The 26,532-nt window shown below is 44.2% G+C and overlaps 1 protein-coding gene across 46 annotated transcripts in view; it reads right to left on the bottom strand.

Moving 5' to 3' along the window:
- SVIL (supervillin) overlaps positions 1-26,532 on the bottom strand; it is a 147,357-nt gene that overhangs the window by 101,190 nt on the left and 19,635 nt on the right. For 27 of the 46 annotated variants that reach the window (XM_083466537.1, XM_083466563.1, XM_083466561.1 and 24 more), the window contains exon 2: positions 7,692-7,777. Coding sequence is in view for 19 of the 46 variants with exons in the window: in XM_083466540.1 (XP_083322666.1) it covers positions 2,200-2,221 (22 nt within the window). In the remaining 27 variants the exon portion in view is untranslated. Of the gene's footprint in view, positions 1-2,199; positions 2,698-7,691; positions 7,778-26,532 lie in introns of those variants that run through there. The other 19 variants (XM_083466556.1, XM_083466555.1, XM_083466541.1 and 16 more) reach the window with 4 other exon arrangements.

A 26,532-nucleotide genomic window follows, 5' to 3' on the forward strand; every position in this document is an offset into this window, starting at 1 on the left:
CTTTCTACAACAGAAGACCAGAGAGAGCAATATCTAAGTATGCATTTTCTGACACAGCACCCCCACCACCATCTGGTTTGTGCTTCCTCCATCTGACTTAACAGCTTTAATGACGTGGGCCAAATGCAATGATCCCTTTGGGTAGGAGGTCATATGAACTCTACAAACTAAGCAGCGACGAGCATTCTCTTGGACTGAAACCAATGAATGAACGGCAGGAGAGCAGTAGCAACAATTCACATGTGTGTGGTTGTTTTTTCTAAGGCATCCATCATCTGTTATCTGTATACATTGAATACTACATGCTAGGAATGGATGAAAATCTTGTTTCTAAAATATTGCTTAGAAAAAGCAGAGAAGAGCTTCGGGTAATGAGGTTCCACTTTAATTAAGCCTGTGTTTTCACAGTACAGGGGACTTATTTACAGCCAATGGGCACCTTCAAATTCTGCCTAAATGGTAGGGGCGAGTAAGAGATTATACAAATGCTAGAGCTGCCCTCTTGCGTTTGGTACATATGCTTAGGATGCTGGGATGCCCTTATAATTGCATTGTTTCTGAAAGCACAGTTGTTAGGACCAGTATTGAAAGGGGTGGATGGGCTGGCCAACCCTTTGTGGGCAATAGAAAAAGGCACCAACGTGTCCAGTTCTAATTGTGGCTACAAAGGGAGAACCAGAGGTGTACTCTAAGAGCACTCTCAGTTCAGTTCATTCCTTTGGAATTTGATGTTTTACCAAGTTCATGTCCTGCACCAGACATCACACAACGTAAAGCTGACAGCCAACCTATGTCCTCTTGTCTAACTGGCCTTGTGAGTCAAATGGGGAGCACTGGCAGGCCCAATTAAGCCCCTGGGCCAGAGGTTCACCACTGCTGATGTAAGACATATCTCCACTAAGTGCAAATACCTGCCCCACAGGGTTGCTGTGAGGATAAAATGGGAAGGGGGAGAACTATGTACACCACACCTTGAGCTCCTTAGGAGGAAAGGCACGGTACAAACATACAAAATAAACATTTTATGCCATAGAATTGTGCCAAAGAACACTGCCCCTCCCCCCAAAAAAGCTATAGTTCCCAGGGATCCTTGTGGGCAGGGAATAAAATAAGCATGTCAACTCAAAACCAAGTCTCTTGGAGCTGAATGGGTCTTACTTCCTGGTTAGCATACTCAGGATTACAGGCTCAGGTTGCAATTCTATGCCCATTTACCTGGGAGCGACGTCCATTGAACATAGTGCAAATTACTTCTGAGTAGAAATGCATAGATTTGTGCTACAAGTATGAAATAAGCACGGGAAACAAAATATATTGTTAACTGCTCTGCAATGCTCAGATGAAGGGCGGTATAAAAAATTTGATAATAAAAAGAATAATGAATATGCACATTAGAACTGAGCAGTATGCTTAGGCTGAAAGCACCACGTTAAAAAAAAAATAGTCACTACTGATACAATCACACACACAACAAAATCCATTTGTCCAGAGGCAAAGTGCAGGCATCACTTGTTAGATGAATGCAACATATCCATTTTAACGAAACAGCCTGTACCACATGGACTTATGCACAGATTGTATTACTAACGTTCTGCAACCTATCTGCAATGTTTCAGCCAACCCAATTCCAGCGTATAAATTGCCTCCTTTTCTCTTGCTCCTGAAAGTGAGAAATTTACAAAGCACAAAAGAGATTTTGTTTCTTTCCCCTTATGGTAAAAGTAGACAGCAAACGACACTGTAAAACAAAACAAAAGCCCAGAAGGCTGCACTTTACATACTGAAGCTTTGCTCACTGGCACAGAGCTCCTCCCTTAATACTTGATACTTCTCAATACTAAGGGCACACAGCTCTCCGTGTAATGGCTTGCCATTAAATGAAAGACTGCCCCCTTCCCATTCCCTAACAACTCCGGTGTTTATCACGCCTCCAGCTTCTGGCACCATCATAACAAATGTATCGCAAGAGTCCCTGAACCCATTCAAGGAGCTCGTATAAAATAACTTATTTTGCTCATAGTGTGCTCTCTGATCCAGAGGGAATTAGAGCCCATTGAAAAGTTCACACGGCACAAGGCACACATCAAATAAGAACTCAAAAAAAAGAGGAAGGGACTATACTCCTTTAAACAATAGAATAATTTAAAACAGGCACCTAACATTTTATTCTTTCCCCTCTAGGAAATAAAAAACACTTACCAGGTTCCATTGTTAGAATCATGGCTCCAACTTCTCTTTCTCTGGACCAAGCCTCACTTATCCAGTGGATGTGAACAATTCAGGGACACAGCCTGGCTTTGTTTTGAGCTTATATCTTCTGGGCTCACCCACCCCTCCTCCCACTTGTGGGAAAAAGACATTGCCTGTACCCTGCCTGCCTAACCATCTCTATTGGCTCATTCACAAACAATTCTACTTAGCATATTCAAGTTTCCCTGAGAGCTTGAAATGACCCAGAGGGACATTTTTGGCTTCCCTAGTTTGTGACTCTGCTCCAGTAGAAGTTAAAGTTCAAGCTTTCATTGCTGGCAGCTAGGCTATCTTTAAAGCCTGTTTCTTCCCAGTGGGCCAAATCCTTCCCTTAACACAAAGTGCTTGAGAAATCGAGCTCCTCCTCACTACAAAGAGGAAATAAAATTCATGTAGATACTCCTTAGTACGCACAGAGGACTGCCGCTGTCTGTTTATACAACCCGTGGTTTAATATTAGGACCGGCACACAGGAAGGGCTTTAAAATGGCACCTAAGGGCACTCACAAGATCTAATTTTGAGTTTGGGCTCAGATCCAGATCAGTTTTCAATGCTAGAACTCAGCCTTGGAACACATGAAGCTGTGTGGTTTACTGACCATTACAACTCGTTTGCATTTGTTTGTTTCTTGCTTAATATTTGTATTATTAATTACATTTATATATCACCTTTTTCTCTGTAAATACTTCTCTCCATTTTATGCTCACAATAACCTTGTGAGGCAGGTTAGGCTGAGAGATAATTAGTGGTCCCAGGTCACCCAGTGGGCTTCATGGCTGAGTGGAGATCTGAACCCTGGTCTCCCAGATCCAAATCCAGTACTCTAACCAATAAACCACTCTGGTGCTTCCAACCCTGCAGTGGCGGAGGAAGGGGTGCATGGTGGGGGCGGACTGCCCCGGGTATCATCCCTGAGGGGGTGGTGACATTCAGCAGGCTGCCGCCCCCCGCGCTCTCTCTCTCTCTCTCTTATTAATATTAATACTAATGTTACACACTGCCAAGAGGCTTACTACTTGAGGCTACTGATATAAATAGCATGCATGGTGCCAGGCTACAGCCAGGAAGACCCAGCTTAAAATTCCTGCTCATCTATGAAGTGTGTGAATGAACTTGGTCCAGCCACTCTCCCTCTCAGCCTAACATACTTGATGTGGTTGTTAAGCAGAGAAAACTAGGGAAGCTTTCTGCTTAACAACCATGCCCATGTCCAATGGCTTGAGTTCCTTTTAGGATGGGTGGGATAAACATATGAGTAAGAAAAAAATAAAAGGGAACTGTGCAGGCAGACGGGGTCTATACACAAGGTCCCAGAAGAAGAATTTGTAGGTGTGAGCAGGGGACGGAGAGGGACCTGTGGCCCTCCAGATGTTACTGAATTCCAACTTCCATGAACCACACGCAACATAGCTAATGGTTAGTAATGATTAAAACAGGAGTCCTGCAATGTCCGGAGAATTTGCAGGTTTCCTATTCCTGGGCAAGACTGTTTCACATTACCTCTATTCCGGTGCCACTGAGATCTGAATATTACCTGTGCTTTTAAAGCATTCTGATCCTCATTCACAAAGAGGAATGACCCACCCACTGGGGAGTGAAACAAGCAAGGTAACTAAAAGATGCTATACATATATTATTCATGTATTTCTTACCAACCACTCTGTAAGGTAGAGCTTTCCAAACTTTTCATGTTGGTGACACACTTTCTAGACATGCATCATTTCGCAACACAGTAATTCAGTTTTACCAGCAAACTGGAGGTTAAACTAACCCATTTTCAACCCTGGGAGGAGGACAGGGAGTGTTCGCATGGCACACTGATGTATCAAGACACAGAGTTTGGAAAGTTTTGTCGTAAGGCATTGTATTCAGTATTATTAGACCCACATTGTGGATAGGTTTTGAGGCTGAGACACTGTGGCTTGCCAAAGTTTATGGGATATGAGATATGAAGTGTGGTCTTCCTGAATCATAGCTCAGTCTCTTGACCACTACACTGTACCAGATCTCCAGCAGAGATGGCCCAGTAACTGTACTTATGGCCACACCTGAGGCTATTTCTATGGAGGGAAGAAAAGTATTTTTAAAAGCTCCAGTCAATTCTCCCTCACGTGATATCAAATGATTAGGAAGCACCCCACAGCCTCTTCATTAGGAAGCTTTTGTATGGGAAACTCTTGAATCTCAACACTAGCATTCCTACTGGATAATGAAGGTAGGAAAAGAAAACTCCTTATAATATGCTAAGATTCTCCATTCATAATAAGTGAAAAGGGGTGAGATGGTTTGCAACAGCTCACATGCAACTCAGATTTCTAATTCAAAGTAGAGTGTCTTATTAGCTCAAATAGTTAGCAGTTCATGCCTATTTTTGGAAGTTCTGTAGAGGGGGGAACAAAACACTGCCTTTATCTGTCCTGGTGACAAGACCAACTGCACATCATTCTAAATAGAGTGGAAGAGGGAGAGCTACTGCTCAACACATTTGCTATGATTACTTGCACAGGGAGCCAAGTCCTTCTTTGCCAGAAGTCACAAATGGAAGGCAGAAGAGTATTAGTTCCATCTGTCATAGTGAGTAGGATGTCCTTCTCACCAGCTCTCCTGCATAAGCTGATGATCTTTTCTAAATAAAATAATTATGTATGCATCTATGTATGTATCTATGCATGCAAGTGGAGCTTCACTGAGCAACATCATAACCAAAACAAACCCCTCAAAACAGATCCCTACCACATAGTGATAACCATTTAGAATTCAATGATACGGGAGACAATATGAGGGAAGTAAAGATAAGAGCCAAGCTATCAAGAGATGAATTTATAGAAGGTTGTCCAAGACTACTGGAAGCCAGAAAGTTAAGTAGCATTACTAAATTACAATACATTTGTCGTGGATTTATTCAGTTGTAAAGGTAAAGGTAAAGGGACCCCTGACCATTAGGTCCAGTTGTGACCGACTCTGGGGTTGCGGCGCTCATCTCGCTTTATTGGCTGAGGGAGCCGGCGTTTGTCCGCAGACAGCTTCCGGGTCATGTGGCCAGCATGACTAAGCCGCTTCTGGCAAACCAGAGCAGCACACGGAAACACCGTTTACCTTCCCGCTGGAGGGGTACCTATTTATCTACTTGCACTTTGTGCTTTCGAACTGCTAGGTTGGCAGAAGCTGGGACCGAACAACGGGAGCTCACCCCATCGCGGGGATTCGAACTGCCAACCTTCTGATCGGCAAGTCCTAGGCTCTGTGGTTTAACCCACAGCGCCACCCGCGTCCCTCAAAAAAGATGAAACAGCACAGTTCCCAAGTCCTGACAAAGTCTCTGATTTGCTTTGTCCTTGAACAAAGTATATACACTATAAATTCATAGAACTGTGAAGTCGGAAGGGACTATGAGGGTCATCTAGTCCAACCCAGCAATGCAGGAATCTTTTCCCCACGTAGGGCTTGAACCCACGACCCTAAGATTAAGTGTCTCATGCGCTACCAACTGAGCTACCAAACTGAAGGTTGTCCAATTCTGGCACCCTAGTTTACAAAACTATAATTTTGTAATTTCAGGTGCTGTATACTGCTTTGTTGTATTTTTTTATGAAAACGTGGGCTATAAATATGTCAATAAATAAAAGATGCAACATATTGCTTTAAGCTTTTGTGGCCGGGTGCTTAGGCCAGCAAATGCTGAACGAACATGGATTCTGTGTGGGGTGGGAGAGAATAGCAGAGCCCCTCTTTCACTTTTTACCACAATGTGCAATACCTAGCTGCTTCTGTGTTAGATCCTTGGTTGCGCAAAGGAGGGGGGGGGGAAACTTTCCTAAGAGTTGCCGTAAAACAGGACTCTAGAACTTGTGACCCGTGAAGCTGAATGCAACCCACCAGCCATATATGCTGGGGATCAGTAAAATTGGCACAGTGATATAGCTCAGTGGCTGCTCAGCTTGGGGTCTTCTTGCCAGTCACTCTGCCTGTTGAGGAAATCCTGTTCTCCAGCTGGCCTTTCCCTCCATACTTGGGAATACAAACATCGGTCCCATCAAGGCAAAGACTCCAACCACTTTTTGCCTTGATTATAACAAAGGATGCCTACAATTGGTATGAAATTATGGGAGTTGGCTCCTTTCTGTTGCTTCTATGAGCTGCTCTTAAGCTAAACAGCAATAATAATTCCTCGGGCTCTCTGAAGCATTCTGGAATCCTGTTCAGCATTACTCTGAACAAGAATTTATAATGCTTCAGAGAGCATGAAACCCCAGGTAAAAATATCAGAGGGAAACAATCTGTGTTGAAAATGGCAATGGGTTTCCTTTCCACCTACCCCTGTCCCAACAGTGGATGAATGGGAAACCATTGCTTTCTTTTTGCTGCTGCACAGAAGTGACTGACTCTTTTGTGTAAAGCCCTGAAAAGCTCCTGACAGGGATACTAACATGAAGCTGACAACTTAAGTGGTCTGCTAGCCAAATTCAGACAGTTGAATTAGGATCGCTTTCGACATTAGAGAGGGGGGGGGGGAGCTTGCATAATTTCAGCTCAGACCACGCTTTGCATAATCACAGAACCAACACTACGCAAAGCAGGGCAATAATTAATCCTTCCCTAGATTATAGTATTGTGTGGAGCTCTTGCATTCTCTCAGTTCTGGGCTGGGCTGCGTCCCTTTGCAGAGGCTGAGTGGCGATCACAGACTCGGCTGCTGAACAAGGTACATCAGGCTATACTCCAGAGGCAGCAAAAAGCAAAAGGAGCTCCAGGGACATTTTAAAAGGTAGTTTATCACCCCGATGTGCACATGCCTCTTCTGAGGACCAGGAACCCCACTCCCTACATTGCTATTACTTCAACTACTGTTAACTGTGCTAATAAGAACGTGGGGTGTTGGGGGGTGGGGTTTATGGTAGTAATTAGTAATAGTAAATACTGCCTACAAGGACCCCAAGCTAATATATAATCATTTGAAAACAATAATACAGATAAAAGACCAATTAATAAACACACCAAATAAAAATGAAATGAAATAATTAATTTAAAAAGAGCCCAGAAGTTACCGTAAATCCCATCAAAAGTCAACTTAAACTTGGTCTAGAACTGGTGTTATACGGACCATAAAATTTGTAACAGGCAATAGTCTGGCTGCTGCATTTTGCCTCCTGTCCTAGTGGTTGTGCTGGGGGGGGGGAATGGCATGGATCTTTGGAACAAAGATGTGAAGCATGAAGTGCATACGGACATGCCTATTTCCTACCCTCAAATGTTTGATCTCTGAGTATCAGAGCACATGTGGCTGGAAACTGTCTCTCTTTAGTAGTCAATCTCTGCTCCAGGGTACCATTGTGGAACAAAGCTCGTTGGTTTTTCCGAAATAGATATACATATAAGTATAACATATAAGTTTTAGTTTTCAGTTGTTTTCAAAAGGAATACCAGTAAAAACAATGCTTACCTTAATGGCTGTCCATGATTTCACAGCTAGACAGCCTTCTGAATCCCAATGCTCAACAGAGAACTTCAGTCTGAAGGCACTTGTATCTACATAAAAACAAAACAAAACAGGCATTATTTAAATGCGAAGCAGCACCCAACATGATTGAACGCCCCCCCCCACCAGTGATGTCAGTTGATTGACGGGTAGACATGGTTTTAGATAAATGACGTTACAAGCCTGCAAGATAGAGGTTCCACACCCCTGCCGCAAGAGTTCCATCTGGCGAGAATTCATTTTCAAAACTGAAATTGATTATCTATCATCTATCTATCTATCTATCTATCTATCTATGTATCATCTATCTATCTATCATCTATCTATCTATCTAATCTGCACTCTTCTGTGTCTGCACAGATTTCAGCTGAACATAAAACAGGAAGAGATTTGGATTACAGGGATTTGATTGAGGTCTTTGCTTCCAAGAAGGCTCAGAAAAGTTCATTTCATTAAACAGGGTAGTAGAGAGTTGACTCCTAAACAACTAATCACTCCACCATTGTATATCAATGAACAGGTTTGTCACCAATTCACCATATGCCCTTCCTACCATTATATCAAACAATATGCTTTGAGAGGAATGTTCGGTTTTGCTCTTTCTGTTTATATAAGGAGTATCACATATGGAGGGGACCCGTTTGTGATTGGTATTCTTGTACTTACAAGTGTAGTGTTGATATAAGATATTAAGTAATATTCTTTGCTCAGGTTGTAATAAACATTAACCACACAGAATGTATTATGATACATTTTTCCACTAAAGATTCCTGTGCAGAATTAAACAAACACTTACGCCTGACTTGCTTTCATACCTTTAAGGAGTTCCAAACGACTCTCTTGTCCAGACTCCCACCCACCCCAAAAGAACCATGGATGAGGCCCACACTTAGGTCTGTCCGCCTCCCTCATCCATTGATCATTTCTGCCTGCCAGCCTTGGGGCATTTTAGGGCATGTTCTATGGGGCAGGGTTGTCCCACAAGAGGTGACGGCGGCCCACAGACATTGGGAAGATGCGAGGGGTCTCTAGCAGAGGGGAGGGGTCGCTACAGAGGCACTACAGAGCGCTACAGAGGCGCTACAGAGGGTAGCGATTAATCCTCATTCCCTTCTAATGCAATGTGCAGGCAAAACCATGGGAGAACCAATAAAGCCCATTCCTTTCTTCCCAATAGAAGAGGCTACAATGTTTGGGGCTTTTGATCGGGAGAGAGGAGGACACAATTAAATTTGAGTGACTGTCCTGATCAAGGTCCAAACAATTGTGCATGGTGTAAAGGAAGCTAGCACCTCTTCCTACAACCGACTCCACTCTCTTTTGACTCCAGCACCTGGATGGGTTTCCCCATAGGTCAGCAGGGTGGGAGTGGGGGGAGGCCCTGATCCAACCCATTATAGTATATAGCAGGAAATCTGCTGTCATTATACAAAAGGGGACAGATAAAAATCCATTTATTCAAAGCAGTTTACTTTTCAGCCAAAAAAAGGCTTACAAATTATTATTATTTTTAATTAAGGCAGTCCCTGCCCTCAGGATTGCAACCCAAAAGATGTGACACAAAAGGAAAAAGGGAGGGAGGAGGATAAAAGCAAACTCTGTAACCAGTTCGTGAAGTTGCACATCTTTTAATGGACAACTGGGATGGAAACAGTTCAGGTAGCCTGATGGAATAGCTACTGATAGAAAGGCAACTGTTGAACAACAAAGGCAGCTGGTTTCTCAGCAGAGCTGCCAGAATAACCCTGCTTCCCTTTTCTGCATATGACCAATGTGTTAACAGCTGTTGCCAGCTTACATCATCAAAGTGGAAATTAGGTAAGAAAATACTGAGGGGGACTATTGGCTACTGGGGAATGAGTGAAGAGTGAGACGATCCAACATTTCTGTGGTTTATTCGTACTCCAGTGAAAATTCTGTGCAGTCACAAAGATCCTCCAAAAGGCCTGACTTTCTGCCTCCCCAAACAACTGGTATAATCGACCCACAAACCCAGGCTCGCTCTCGTGCAGGCAAGAAGGACCCTCGTTTAGTGGATCTCAGTTTAATTGTGTGTGTGGGGGGGGAAGAGTAGAACATTGACATGTGGGTGGAAAACTTAGCATGAAATTGCAGATTCCGGGAGAGGACTGAAGTTGCTGTGCTCCTCCTCCGGTCCTCCTGGTGGTAATAAATAATAAAATAATAAAATAATGATAATGATAATAATAAATTTATTATTTATACCCTGCCCCTCTGGCTGGGTTTCCCCAGCCATTCTGGGCAGCTTCCAACAAAAGATTAAAAATACACACAACCCTAAGCTAAGCCATCATCTGGCTTAGCGCATTCTCCAAACCTGGGTTCATGGTTTGTCTCACTCCAGATAAACTTTAAGTTCCAACTAAGGTTCGTTCTTCATTTACAGTTTGTGGTTTGTCTAGAGTTAGACAAACTAAGATAACATGCTAGGCTAGTCATGCAGAAACTTTTGGCCCTTCATATGTTTTTGAACTACAACTCCCATCATCCCTGTCGATTGACCATGCTTGCTGGAGCAGAAGGGAGTCGTAGTTCAGCAACACAGGGAGGGCCAAAGGTTCCCAACACCTATGCTAACCCAAGCCACTGGTTAGCTCATAGCAGCATGGCAGAAGCGGGACTGGGGAAGAAGCAAAGCGATCACCATCTCCTTTCTGAGAACTTGCATGCTAAAGTTTGGCTTAGCATTACATGCAAACTGAGCCAGAATTACTGAAGCACTTGGGAGAGACATATTCTGCATGCATTCTCCATCTCTGCGAGCAGAACTCATGGTTATAGCATCAAATCCAACATTTGTACATTAAAAACAACAACAACCCTGGCTTTGTGTTAACATCGATGGCAACCAGCCACAATGACTGTGTTCTACTTCTACAGTCAGAGGCATTATGCCTCTAAATACCAGATGATGGGAACTGCAGGAGAGGGGAGCTGCTGTTGTGCTCACGTCTCCCTTGCAGGCTTCCCACTGACATCTGGTCGGCCACTGTGAGAAAGAAGATGCTGTCCTAGATGTGCCATTGCCTCACCATGTGTTCTTCTCTTGCCTAATGAAGAGTTCTGGAGAACTCAAAGACTTGCCACACTTCTGCTGGTTCTAATAAAGATGTTTCCCAACTGCAGATTTCCACATTTTCTATTATGGACCAACATGGGTATCTGCTTAGTACAAACAAACAATGTTCATAATGCCATTACTAACATTTGCGCAATGCCTTAGTCTGCTACCTGTTTTTAGATGCAGCCTCAAATTCTTCTTAATGCTGCGGCTTTGTTGTGTATTTTAGTGTTATGTTGTTCACTGCCCTGGCCAGTAATTAAGACTTTTGGATGGATGCAAAAGTTGTAAACAAGCCAAATATAAAACCAGTTAGTTCTTCACAGAATAACCACCAGTATCCATTACTTCACATAATGCTTCCTTTTCTTTTCTTTTGACTTCCTTTCCCTTTCATGATTCATTAAAGGGAGCCCTGCTGTATCAAATGTCCACCTAGTTCAACTTTGAGGCCAGCCCTACCATTGGACAAAAGTAGATACTTCAGGTAGCAGGTGCTGGGAGGCTGGGAGGCATTCCCACAGGCTAGCCTGATGCCGTCAGTGTTCAAGTCAGAGTCATCAGCCTGTCAGGTCATGTTATGCACATAGAAGAGAGGGGACCATTTTGTCCTCAGGCAGCAAAGTCTTTGAGCTAGCCCTACATCCCAGAGTGGCCAGCCGGTTGTCTCCAAGAAGCCCACAAGCATGACTTGAAGACAATAGCCCTCCACCATTGCTGCCCTGCTCAGCAACAGGTTTTCATTGTATACTGATTTTGAACATGGAAAATCCACAGAGCTATCATGTTTAACAGCTACTGATACACTATCCTCCATTAACTTGTCCAATCCCCTTTTAAAGCTATCTCAGGTAGCAGCCATCCAACATCCAGTGGCAATGAATTCCACAGATTTTTCCCCCGCTATAAAAACCCAATCCCAATAAAAAGAACCAAGTGTTCTCCGATAGCACCTTATGGATACAATTGTACCTCGGGTTATAGACGCTTCAGGTTACAGACTCCGCTAACCCAGAAATCGGATTAAGAACTTTGCTTCAGGATGAGAACAGAAATTGTGCGGCGGCGGTGATGGCAGTGGGAGGCCCCATTAGCTAAAGTGGTACCTCAGGTTAAGAACAGTTTCAGGTTAAGAACAGAACTCCAGAATGAAGTAAGTTCTTAACCCGAGGTACCAGTGTACCTGAACAAAGAATGCACGGTGCTGCTGTCCTCATAGCTCAGGGGTGAAGTCTGTGATCTTAAAAGGTTAGCAGTATGATGCTGGGAGAATTATTTGGGATCCGTGCTAATAATAGTGATATGAATGTGCAGCCCTTTCCAAATTATCCAGGGTTATAGAGCACAAACACAGAGGATGACTCCTGTAAATAGCACTGTGCATATTCATGTATTGGGTCATGTAACATGAAAGTTTGGCAAACATGCTGAAGAATTTACTATGCTTCTCATGCGGAGCGGCTAGTAGTAGTAGAACAGGCCTGCCCACATTCCCAGTAAGTAGAGGATTCAACTGCAGGAAGTTTTAAGATCTTTTGCTGGGAGATATATTAAGGGACATAAAGTGGAGAAAAGGATAGCGAGTATCTGCTGCAGAGCAGGACTACGTACATGACTGCTGTTTGAGATTTGCTTCAAGTGGGAAATCTACTCCTATCTTTACAGGAGTTCCCATCATCACACACTGACCTCTAGTGTACTAAGAAAGAATCAAGCTTACCAGGGAGCTTGGGAAAACATTTAGGGAGAAGAGTGGCAAGGAGACTGAGGCTGCATTCAGACACCACTTTATTTCTTACCTATTAATTTTCACATATTGTGTGATCTTTCACATGACTTAAAAGCCATTTTTGAAAAACTGGTGAAATCTAGTAGACGTTCAGCTCTCATTTCCATGCTAATTGTTTCCAGGGAAAGTAAAAAAAACTATTTGCAGTCCCATTAACTCAGAAAATCACGGGAGTTTTGAATTTTTATGTTCCTGCAGTTTTCAGGATCATGCCACTGCTGCTAACATGATGAAATATAGGGTGTTATCATGGCATACAGTTCTTTTCTGCCTTTTTAAATTTTAATGCAACACAGAGGCATATCCATTAGATAATAATAATAATAATTTATTATTTATACCCCCCCAATCTGGCTGGGTTTCCCCAGGCACTCTGGGTGGCTTCCAACAGGAGATTAAAATACAATGATTCATCCAATATTAAAAGCTTCCCTAAACAGGGCTGTCTTCAGATGTCTTCCAAACGTCCGATAGTTGGTTATTTCTTTGACATCTGATGGAAGGGAGTTCCACAGGGTGGGCGCCACTACCAAGAAGGCCCTCTGCCTTGTTCCCTGTAATTTCGCTTCCCGCAGTGAGCGAACTGCCAGAAGGCCCTCGGCGCTGGACCTCAGTGTCCAGGTTGAATGATGGGGGTGGAGATGTTCCTTCGGGTATACTGGGCTGAGGCCATTTAGGGTTTTAAAGGTCAGCACCAACAATTTGAATTGTGCCCAGAAACATACTGGGAGCCAATGTAGGTCTTTCAGTACCAGTGTTATGTGGTCTTGGCAGCCACCCCCAGTCACCAGTCTAGGTGTTGCATTATGGATTAGTTGGTAGTTTCTGGGTCACCTTCAAAGGTAGCCTCACGTAGAGCGCATAGTCCAAGCAGGAGATAACCACAGCATGCACCACTCTGGCAAGACAGTGCACGGGCAGGTAGGGTCTCAGCCTGCGTACCAGATGGAGCTGGTAGACAGCTGCCCTGGGCACAGAACTAACCTGCGCATCCATCGACAGCTGCGCACCTGCTCCTTCAGAGGCACAGTTGCACCATTCAGGACCAGGGAGTCCCCCAACCCACCCACCCCCTGTCCCCCAAAAGCAGTACTTCTGTCTTGTCTGGATTCAACCTAAATCTGTTAGCCACCATCCATCCTCCAATCGCCTCCAGACACTCACACAGGACCTTCACCACCTTCACTGGTTCCGATTTAAAAGAGAGGTAGAGCAACAGGTACTGCAGTGTAAAAGGAATGTTGGAAACTGGGACAGAAGCACTAGCACTATAAGCACTATAAAACTTGCACAATAAACCCAATGTCTAACTGCAACCTCAGTGTCTCTTTACAGTGGTATAGCTCTCATGGCCCCTGTTAGCACTACAGTGGTACCTCTGGATGCATTCCGTTCCAGAGCCCCGTTTGCATCCTGAAGCAAACGCAACCAGTGTGTGCGGGTCACGACTCGCCGCTTCCGCGCATGCCCGTGACATCATTTTGAGCGTCTGCGCATGTGTGAGCGGTGAAACCGTCACCGCAGAGCGCAACCCAAAAAGGCTTAACATGAAGCAACTTCAACCCGAGGTATGACTGTACACCTATTGAAGGGATCACTGAATTGGCTCCCTAATATATTACTTTTGCACTTACACTACAAAACATATTTAAGGGGGTAGGAGACCAAAATAAAACTACTCATAAAAGGGTGCTAATATCTATTGAGGCAAATGGTATTGGGGGAAAAGAGAAACAATTACAGAGAAATTTGAACACTCTAATATTTATAGAAATGCATTAATACTTCAACATTTGCACACTAATCATTTTCCTACGGTATCTGTGGTGGTGCGTGCAGAAACTGCCTTCTTGAGGGTTGGACTCCACTATACATTTTGTCAGCTCAATCCACCAAAACATGTGTTCACATGCAGGGAAGTCCCTAACTCACTCCTACTGCCACAAGAAATTGTGGCAGCAGCATAACTTTCCAGCTTGCTTGAAGGCAAATGGGTCTTGGACAGGGTAAAAAACAACAACAGGCCAAGCTTCCATCTACTTCAGCCCTCAAATTAAGGCTGTGTTTCTCAGCTGAGCTAACATAAAGATAGATGAAAAGTAGCCTCACTGACCCTGTTACTTAATTTACAGGGGGTGCCAGCAAGAGCAGCTCCTCTTTAGTCCCATTATCTTAGGGGCAGGGAATAGAAAGAGGAAAACTCTGGTCCTAAACTTCCACTGCCTTGCAGGATATCTTTGGGAGAAGAAAAGGCTAAGGAGTAAACCCTACACAAATCAGCTGGATTGCACCTTGTACACCTCCTTCGGGCAACTTGTGCAGCCAAGCTGGTGCTAAACGCATTGCTCTGCTTTCCTTTGGACCACACCAGTGAGGCCGAAAAGGGGGGGTTCAGCCCAGGACCTCCATACACGCTGCTCAGACTTGCTTTGCCCCAGGGTCCTTTGGTGCTGCTAAGTTTGACATCACCCCTGGAGTCATACTCCATTGTCTCTCAAAACAGACAGATGCCAACAAAAACATTGTGGTGGTGTGGTAAGGATTACACATAATTACTGCAGAGTTTTCAACCCAGAAGGCTTCTCATAACACTGGGAAACAATGGTTTGTTATTGTCTAAATCTATACGTATTGTTCACACAACATAGCAACTATTGTAATTGTATACGGATTGCTCAGCAGATTGAAACCAATATTTGGGTTGGGGCTGGTTCACACATCCTTCATCATCACATGAGGACACATGTGCGGAATGGGCCAACGAAAATACAACTATTGCAGCTAACACTTTCTAGCTGCCTCAAATGCAAATGTTGTCAATGGAGGGCGGTTCACACACTACTCACACATAGACAAACGTGCACCCTGCATCTCAAAAAATTGACATGGTGTTTTAGTGAGGATACTTGCACATGCTACATCCCGTTTTATGGCTGACTTTTAGCTCCTATTAAGACTTCAGCAACACCAGACAGCATTGGACAACCCAGCAGAGTTAACCCGAGGGAGTTTAGACATAGGCAAAGAAGGGAATTGTGAATTATGAACCTGAAGTGAAAAGGCATCAAGTCAAATGCAACAAAGAAGCTGCTTAAAAATGCAAATTGAAATGTTAAAACCCTTTTATCAGCTCCATTAGAAAGTTACTTCAAGGGAACTGGATCCCTTTTCTCCCCACTCTGACCCCAATTAGAAGTTAAAAATGTCTCTCTAAGCAGTATAATGTAGAATTTGATTGTGTCAGAGAAATATTTAAAACGGGGAAGTAGAAGAGGTCTAGATGGACATCCTGTAATTGAAGCACCAAGCCCAATTAAACCATTTCTCCTCATTGCCCCATCCACAGAACAGGACTTATTCATTATTTCATTAAATGCAAGGATCAGACCCACACATGGGCTTCCTTGGCATTCAATTTGGGTTTCTGAGCCTCTAAAATGAACAGGAAACAATGCACCTTCCAGTCTGCACCAGCATATGAACGAACTGGAACATTTACATTAATTAAACCAGGACTAGGTGTAATAGTCCAGAAATTGTGGACTATTGCTCAGATAATCATGCTGCTGGACCTTCATGGGAGTTGCAGTCCACATCCTATCACCTACTCTTGAAGGATTGTGAATAGCCTCACATACTGGGGGTGGGAGATCTGCCCAGTGATGGGCAGATGTGCACCTTGGGATGCTCGGGGTGGCTTACTTAAAACTGGGGTGGGGGTGGGGAATCCAAGCTTAAGGCAGAGTAAAAGATGCATATACCATTTCCAAAGTTATAGAAATTTTTCATGCATAATTGGAAGAGCAGAATTTACGGCAGAGCCAACCCATAAAAGGATTACAAAACCAAGTGCAAAAAAACTATTCACCCTTCTTGGTTTTGTAGAGCAAAGATTGCCTGTTCTCTCATAAAAAGTTGTACAAGGACGCATTCTATTTTGTTCTGGTTGTTGCACTTCAAATCTGTGGAGGACAAGGGTATTAAAAGCTACTGGCCATGGTGGCTTTCCAGTGCTGGACGCAATACGGCTCTGAGTATCAATTGCACAGAATCACAATCAGGGAGAGACTACTGTTGAGCTCAGGTCCTGCATGTGGTCTTCCATAGTCAGCCATGGTGAGAAAAAGGAGCTAGACTAGACTGGCCTTTGATCTGAACAAACAGGGCTCATCTCATGTCCTTCTTATGTCCATGAAATAAAATAATGCAGATGACACCAAACTGGGAGGGGTGGCTAACACCCCAGAGGACAGAATCACACTTCAAAACGACCTTGACAGATTAGAGAACTGGGCCAAAACAAACAAGATGAACTTTAACAGGGAGAAATGTAAAGTATTGCACTTGGGCAAAAAAAATGAGAGGCACAAATACAAGATGGGTGACACCTGGCTTGAGAGCAGTACATGTGAAAAGGATCTAGGAGTCTTGGTTGACCACAAACTTGACATGAGCCAACAGTGTGACACGGCAGCTAAAAAAGCCAATGCAATTCTGGGCTGCATCAATAGGAGTATAGCATCTAGATCAAGGGAAGTAATAGTGCCACTGTATTCTGCTCTGGTCAGACCTCACCTGGAGTACTGTGTCCAGTTCTGGGCACCACAGTTCAAGAAGGACACTGACAAACTGGAACGTGTCCAGAGGAGGGCAACCAAAATGGTCAAAGGCCTGGAAACGATGCCTTATGAGGAACGGCTAAGGGAGCTGGGCATGTTTAGCCTGGAGAAGAGGAGGTTAAGGGGTGATATGATAGCCATGTTCAAATATATAAAAGGATGTCATATAGAGGAGGGAGAAAGGTTGTTTTCTGCTGCTCCAGAGAAGCGGACACGGAGCAATGGATACAAACTACAAGAAAGAAGATTCCACCTAAACATTAGGACGAACTTCCTGACAGTAAGAGCTGTTTGACAGTGGAATTTGCTGCCAAGGAGTGTGGTGGAGTCTCCTTCTTTGGAGGTCTTTAAGCAGAGGCTTGACAACCATATGTCAGGAATGCTCTGATAGTGTTTCCTGCTTGGCAGGGGGTTGGACTCGATGGCCCTTGTGGTCTATTCCAACTCTATGATTCTATGATTCTATGAATGCTTTCCCATTGGTAACAGTTCTGATCTACAAAATTCAATGAATGCCTTCCTTGAACCATGCTGGTCCAGTCCATAAGCCAGTTTCTTTAGAAGCCTTTGTAGATGCTACTGGTTGGTTGTGCTATTAAGCTGCATCCATTAAAGATGACACGCCTGGCAAGTGCAGGCTTCTTACGCAAAGTGCCACATGCCCATTGCATATTTCTGATCAACAACAGAGAGGCCTACTTGCAAAGCAGCTATTTGCCAAGCATATGGATCTCTTTAAACATATCCATCTGGGTACATCTTGAACACGCTAATAGTAGCAATGCTTCAAAGAGAAGTCTGAAATATAACCGGGGAAACCTAAGCTGACCAAATCAGATGTCAAAAGAGAATGACTTGCAGGAAATGCTCCTGCAAATTTTGCAATCTATCTCCCCTCCCCGTGGTTTTTTTTTATTATTATTGATCCACAATTTACTATTTTATTCATCCTTTTCTATATAATTATACAGAGGTTTGTGCAATTCTCTAAACCAGCCTTCCTCAACCTGGTGCCACCCAAATGCTTTGAACTACCATTCCCCTCATCCATTCTCCTCATGCTAGCTGGGGCTTATGGGACTTGAAGTCAAAACACCTGGAGGGCAGCAAGCTGGGGAAAGCTGATGGCAAGAATAGGAGTCCAGACAATACCTGCAAGTCTCCTGAGGTCTTCAGACAGGTAGAGCACTTTCTGCAGGAAGAGCAGGCCTAGACCATGTATTTTTATAAACTCAAATGATGTAGAAATTGTTGGCCATCAAAACATACACTTGTCTCCAGTAGATAATTGTGAATATGTGGCAGCAAGAACTTGGGAGCTTTTGTTTAGACCCAGATGCAGAAATCTGTATACGTGCAAGTTAACCAGAAACATTCAGGAACAACATTGCGGTGACATAAATATATTTTTTGTTGCTGCGTTGTGACAAAAATGGAATGAGGCTTTCTGCATATGAATTGGGGGCTTCACTTCTGAATAAATATGTGCAGAACTGTGCTTCATGGCTTGTAATATCCTGTGCAATGAGAGAGAGAGAGAGAGAGAATTGGAAAGGAGTAAGAACTGGAGAGGGCACAAGTGGAAGTTCCTGGTGGTAAAAGGAATAATTGTAATGATGCAGAGGAACTAGAGGAGGCACTGGGAGGAATTAGAGAGGGAGGAAAGTCCTGGAGTGGGGTCATACCTATGAGAGGGCAGTGAAGGCCGCTAAGAAGTCCTACTTCTCGGCCTCCATTGCATCCGCTAGCTCTCGCCCGGCGCAATTATTTAGTATAATTCGATCTTTAACGTCCCTCGAAGGACAGCCAAATTTAAATAACAATTGGACACACAGCTGTGAGGCATTTGCGAGCTTTTTTGCGGAGAAGGTCCTGTTGCTCCGCCATGACCTCCCCGCCAATTTCGATACAATAAAGGAACTGGAGGCCCCTCGACTGTCCTCGGGTCCAGTACTGGACCACTTTGACCGGATATTCCCAGCCGATGTGGACAGACTCCTCCGAGCTGGGAAGCCCACCACTTGTCCTCTCGACCCGTGCCCGTCCTGGCTGATTAGAGCGTGTCCAGACGAGGTGCGGGCCCCCCTGGGGGATATCATCAATCTGTCCCTTAGCACCGGGACATTCCCAGGGGAACTGAAGGAGGCGGTGGTGCGTCCGCTCTTAAAGAAAACATCATTAGATCCCTTAGATCTATCCAATTACCGCCCGGTCTCGAATCTTCCATTCCTGGGTAAGGTGATTGAGAGAGCGGTTGCTGAACAGCTTGGTAGGTTTCTGGATGAAACATCTGCTCTGGATCCATTCCAGTCCGGCTTCCGCGCTGGTCATGGGACCGAGACGGCTCTGGTCGCCCTAACAGATGATCTCCGCAGGCAGCTGGATCGAGGTGGGTCAGGGCTGCTGATTCTTCTAGATCTGTCAGCAGCCTTTGACATGGTCGATCATGAACTCCTGGACCACCGCCTTGCCGACGTGGGGATCCAGGGCACAGTCCTTCAATGGCTGCGCTCGTTTCTCTCTGGTCGGGGACAGAGGGTGGCGCTTGGGGGGGAATTGTCATCGTGCCACTCCTTGGTGTGTGGAGTGCCTCAGGGTGCGATTCTCTCCCCGATGCTTTTTAACATCTTTATGCGCCCCCTCGCTCAGCTTGTCCGGAGTTTTGGGCTGGGTTGCCATCAGTATGCTGATGACACCCAACTCTATCTGTTGATGGATGGCCATCCTGACTCGGCCCCAGACACACTGACCAGATGTCTGGAAGCTGTGGCTGGATGGTTACGTGGGAGCCGGTTGAAGTTAAATCCTGCGAAGACAGAGGTCCTCTGGCTGGGGCGGGACGATATGGGATCGAGGGGGCAACTCCCATCTCTTGCGGGGGTGCAATTGGTGCCAGCACCGTCCGTTAAGAGTCTGGGTGTAATCTTCGATACCTCCCTCTCTATGGAGGCGCAGATTACAGCTATAACAAAGGCGGCATTTTTTCATCTCCGCCAAGCTAAGCAGTTGGCCCCTTATCTCTCTCGCCCTGACCTAGCCACTGTGATCCATGCGACGGTCACCTCCAGACTGGATTATTGTAACTCGCTCTACGTGGGGCTGCCCTTGAGACTGACCCAGAAACTCCAGCGGGTACAGAATGCCGCAGCGAGACTCCTTACGGGGTCCTCGCTGCGAGATCACATTCACCCGGTGCTATACCACCTGCACTGGCTCCCGGTGGAGTATAGGATCAAGTTTAAGGTGCTGGTTTTAACCTTTAAAGCCCTATACGGCCTAGGACCCTCGTACCTACGGGACCGCCTCTCCTGGTATGCCCCACAGAGAAACCTACGGTCTGTAAATAAAAACATCCTCAAGGTCCCAGGCCTCAGAGAGGTTAGGCTGGCCTTAACTAGAGCCAGGGCCTTCTCGGCTGTGGCTCCAATCTGGTGGAATGCTCTGTCACAAGAGACTAGGGCCCTGCGGGACCTGACATCTTTCCGCAGGGCCTGCAAGACAGAGTTGTTCCACCAGGCCTTTGGTCAGGGCGCAGCCTGACTCCCTCCTCTGGCAACCTGCACTGCACTTTGGTTGCCATCAATTTGATTTTAATTAACTTTTATAATGAAATGTTTTAGAATGTGTGATTATTCAATTATATGGTTATTTGATTGTTGTTGGCCGCCCTGAGCCCGGCTTCGGCTGGGGAGGGCGGGATATAAATAAAATTTATTATTATTATTATTATTATACTGTGGTAAATGGTTGAGGGAGGTTTAAAGACAGGTCCAAGGAAGAGAAGCTCTCTCTGTGTGGGACATTATTATTATAACTGTTTTACTTTATTACACTGGGCTCCTTGAAGAAGAGGAGAAGACATGGAGATGGGGGTGAAGGTGAAAATGAGAGTGCAAAGGTAGCTGCAGAATAGGATGGTGTAGCTTCTCAATTTGGAGAAAGGTGTGAGAGGAGGAAGACCTAGGCTGCCATGGGGGGTGGAGGTGAAAATAAGGGACTTTGTAGTTACACTGGGTGGGAAGGGAAAGTTCTAGGGGGTTACCATGGGGGAGTGATGGTGGGGCATCAGTGAGCAGAGTTTCCCCTAGGGATAAACAACAACATTCAGATTCCTGCATTTGCAGGGGGTTGGACTAGATGACCCTTTGGTTCCTTCCAACTCTAAGATTCTAGGAAAACAAAAGAACTCTGCCAGCAGAGCATTATGGCACAAGTTCTGTCGATAACCAGTTAGACAAGTCCTGCAGCTGCATGGTACGGTACTCTGTAACAAATGCTTAGCTGAAAAGGTTCATGCAAATCACCAGCTATGCAAAGATAGGAAACCAACACAGAGTCAACTGAAAGTGATTTTCTGTTGTTTCAAAGGCAACTGAATAGCACCTATAAAATAAAAATGGCAACCAAACATTTAAACACAAAGGCAACAGAAGGGAGAGGATTCAGTTTGCAAAAATAAATAATAAAAATCAGTTATCCCTTTTTACCTCTTAAGATTTTAATCCATGCTTGCAACACACCTGGCTGCTCATTCTCCTGTAGCAGCAGGCTATTTCCTACACATGACATTGAATTTTCCCTCTTCCTGAACCAAGTAATCTGTCATTCACACTAGAGTAACATGATAACCCTTCCTTCCAAGGGTGCGTCTGAGCTATTAAGATTTTTTTAACTCTCTAAATTCTGGTGAATTGACGGGCCAACCAAAAGCAATTTGGATCCATGGAAAAGAAGAAGAAATGGCATGTAGGCTGTTAAGGAGGATTTTGGAGCAGCTCAGCTCCTTTGCCTGTAGCTGCTGATCATGAAGAGATAGTAAGAATCTACACAGTGCATGAATCTGAACTTCATACCCATGGATGCACCAGATCAGTGCAATGTATTTGATTACTTCCTTTCATAATGAACTCTCACAGTTCTCTCCATGACCGCAGACAGAAAGAGAAAGTAGTGTCAATTTCATCCTAGTTCTGGCTGAATCAGAGATCGGTTTGAAGCAGCAGGCAGTCTGACTCAGCACTTGGGTGTTGGGTGTTAGGCGTGTACCATTGAAAGGCTACTCATTGATCCCGCTTTGCACCACAAATGGCCGGACAGTGCTTCTTGCTTGTCTTGACGGAAGACTGTAATGGTTGTGAACGTGCATATAGAAACTAGCCTACTGCACAGAAGTAAAATTTGCATTCATTGCTTTGCCTGCTTTTGCCTCTGGCCTTGCCCAGTGCTGCCATGTGGCCCCCAGAATGTTGCCCGAAAGGAAATGTGGATCTCTCTCTCTCTCTCTCTCTCTCTCTCTCTCTCCATATAGTAGTACCTCGGGTTACATACGCTTCAGGTTACAGACTCCGCTAACCCAGAAATAGTGCTTCAGGTTAAGAACTTTGCTTCAGGATGAGAACAGAAATCGTGCTCCGGCGGTGTGGCAGCAGCAGGAGGCCCCATTAGCTAAAGTGGTGCTTCAGGTTAAGAACAGTTTCAGGTTAAGAACAGACCTCCGGAACGAATTAAGTACTTAACCTGAGGTACCACTGTATTTACGCAGAGGTAGTCAAATCTTTCAAAAGCTACTAATACCTCAAGTGACAGGACACATATGGTAGATGGCATTTACTGCTTTCATATCCCACCTTTCTTCCCTTATGGAATTCAACACAGTGTGCATAGGGTTCCCATTTAGGGCACCGACCAGGCATAGATCTGCTTAGTTTCACCAAGGTTGTTGCACAGCATCATATACCTGCAAGAGGCAGGCACATCTGCAAGGATTATTGTTTAACAGTTGGGCAATATTGCAGTCGTAAGGCAACAAAAGATCAAATGTCTGTTCTGAAAGCTTGCCTACCTGGTAAGCTCAACTGGGAGCAAAGCTGGAGTCCTAAGAGCCCCATCATGGAATGGGCAATGGTAGTCTAAGCCTTTGCCCTCCCCTTCCAACAAGATGAGAGCTTCTGAAAGACATTAGAACTCATTGTACGCAGCAGCCAATGCCTCAATTGCCTGAACACAGCAAGAGCTGAAGAGTTTTTTCCCGTTTTTGTTTCCATATTTATTCCCCAAGTCTGTATTACTGTAACAATCAGAACCAGATTTTCTTTTATGAACATCAGTCTAACTTCCAGATGTGTACGATTCTGATTTATGACCATTAGCAGTCTAAGTTCTTTGTGCATGTGCTGTCTTGTTTGCCGGAGGCTTAATCCTCCTCAACCACGCATTCAACTTTAAGAACCGCGCGCACGCACACACACAAATATTTTTTACAAAGCTGAACTCCAGGGCACAATTATAGCTTGCTACATCTGTGCTAAATGCAAAGGCCTCGAGAAAAACACTGCCTTTTAAAACGGAACTGTCAAAATGAAGTGCCAAGGTGTCTCTGTCTTGCAGCCAAGCTCCAGGGCATCAGAGGAGGAAGCAAGAGATTTTTGCTTTTACACACAAATACTGCAAAGGGTATTAAATTACATCAGAATTACTCCTTATATTGAGAGGATTAGGGCATGGGGCGGGGTAAATTACATGGTGATGGGGGGGGGGAATTGTGGCAACTCTCCTCTAGCAATCTCAATTAAGTAAATGCATGTAACACGTGAACTGAAATAATTGCACATTATTTACTTGCTCCCACTTCCTTTGTTGTCCGCCATGTAGAGTCCGTCACAACAGTTTAAAGGTCAACCCAAAAGCAACAATTTCTGATAGCCCTGGTTAGATATAGACCCACCAGCTTTTGCTGCAAAGGTTCGTTTGTGCACACAAAAGCCAACAGAGGAGTGTCAGGGAAAGGAATATCACTGAAACCCAACATTCAAGGTTCAGTAAATTGTAGTCCTTTAGGTATGCAAATGGGAGTCTTTGTGTACAGATTTCATATTCCGCTGCTGAAAGGATGTCACGGTGTACTTAAATTACACTACAATCAACTTGTTAGAGCAGCTCAGAAAATCAGCTACACCTAGATGCAATTTATCCAATTTCATTTGCGATCTTGTAATTCAGTAACTCAGCTGACCTGCACAAAGGAACATTTTAAAGAAGCTGACAGTGAGCCGTGATGATAGCGTGAATGGCAGTTATCCCAGAAAATGCACTATTATAACCCTCAGGCAGCATCAGTTAACTCAAAACATAACTGCTATAGGAGTAAAAGCTTGTTTACTACGCATATGGAACTCTGGGCTAAAGCATACCGTAGAAAGCATTACTGGATTTTAGAGTTACAATGGATATAAATGATAGCACTTTTCAGGGGGGTGGTAGCCAACCAGACACCCACAGGCACTGTGGTGCCTTCCAAGCCCCCCGTGAAGCAACTGGGGGGGGAGAGGGGGGGATTATGTATGCATGTGTAGTTAACCATAGTTTGTCCAACGGACAATCACACAAATTATGTCTTGTCTCTCCAAAGCTTTCTTTCCCTTTCCAGCTAATCTTGCTTCATGCCTTTGTAGCTTGGTGACGGTGGAATGGTAAAAAAAAAAAGATTAATGAAAGCTTCCAAGTTCAAGCACAGTACTGAGCCATAGGTAGAACAAACCAAGGCTCATTAGCCAACAACAAACCATGGCTTCATAATATGTTTTATTGACAGTAAACAAACCATGATTAAGCTGTTGAGCAGAGCTGAACAAACCATAATTTAATAATCCACTGCTTCACGTTACATATGAACCAGTAGACAGTTCTCTCTACTGCACAGAGAGCAGAACAAAGGTGATGTGCCTCTTTCCCTTGTCTCCTTTACCAGTGTGTGTGTGTGTGTGTGTGTGTGTGTGTGTGTGTTTACAAGCATAATACCACTTCTCTTATGCTAGCAATTATATGCACAAGGGATGCATGTTCAGAGCTATGCTAGCTCCAGGCAAGTGTCCAAACAAACTGATGCCAAGTATCTAATGGAGGCTGAACTTCAGGCTAAAGAGGCAAGTCAAGGTGATTTAAGTTTAGATGCTGAAGACAGGAGCAACTCTCTTTAAAAACACATTTCTCCCCCTGGTTCTTTTGGCCTATGTTCAAACACACAACAAAATCATCCTTCATACAGTTTGCAAGGTAGGAATTAACTCAAACCACATAACCAGAAAGCATATAGGATGAAAATTCACACAGTTGCACTGATGCTCTTGGAAAACTTTCCTTACAACTTCTGCTCTCCACTGGAAACCCTTCCTGCAAAATCTGATGGCACAAATGTATTACACATGCTACACAAACAGTGCTGTGCATTTAAAAATATATCCTCTATTCCTACTGTGGCTGCATACAAAAAAGGGGGGCATGTTAATCATTTGCCCAAGAAGCAGGCATTAAGGGCAACATTTTACACATAATTTCTGCATGCGTTTTGCAATCCCTACAGTACAGCCTCTCTTGAAGGGTCTACTATAAAGAAAATTCTGCCACTGACAGACATGAGATTCAGCTACAATTCTGCACACATTTTGTCTGGTTAGCAGAAACCACACATACCAAAAGCCACAGGTAACTGGCACATTAAAAGCTGCCATAAGATTACTGTGTATCACATCTCTATACGTTAAAAGGTGGCGGGGGAGAGGGAGTTCACTTACTCATGCGATATCTACAAAGAGCCCCCTGTGTAAGGCCATCTAAGTTGGTACAGATATAATAGACATTCTGGAAATTATAAACAGCAAAAACTGGCTGAGAAGGATTTGGGGCAAAACACTGCTTCACTTAGCACGGAACATACTTATTAGGTTGGGAAAGATAGCCAACATGCTGGAAAGAGAGCATTTCAGTTCTTTGCTATTACAAACAGCCTGTCAGCTGACCACAAAGTTTCTGGCAAGAATGAAGTACACTGGATTAAAAGTATTGGTTTTCAGCATACGGTATCCAGAGCATGCATACATGTCAGTTGCAGAGATAGCAACGTTTAGTCATACAGCTGCCCTGCAAATGGACTTTGGGACGATTTGGAACCAGCAAAATAATTCTCCATTTTTTATCACAAGGAATCATTGTAGTCTGGTACACCATGTAAGTCGTCTTAATATGGGATTAATGAGCAACGGCATACAAAAACTGGTTGAAACATCCTAGTAACCTGAACCAAATGAGGGCCCAGTTATGCAAAAACAAGTTGTGAGGCTTTTCCTCTAAAAAGAAATCAAAATGGCTCACTAAAATGTGTCTTGGAGAAGTTTGGTGCAGTTTTCAAAAGAACTTATTTCAAACTTTCAGCCTGTTATTTCAGTACACTGGGCTGGCTCAGATACAAGACTAAGACTATGGTTTAGCATTACATGAATAAACCTGCACAAGAATTTGCCTACCAAAGCCTTGAGTTCA

The sequence above is a fragment of the Podarcis liolepis genome, assembly GCF_965112155.1.
Source record: "Podarcis liolepis genome assembly, chromosome: 12".
Classification (NCBI taxonomy): Eukaryota; Metazoa; Chordata; class Lepidosauria; order Squamata; family Lacertidae; genus Podarcis; species Podarcis liolepis.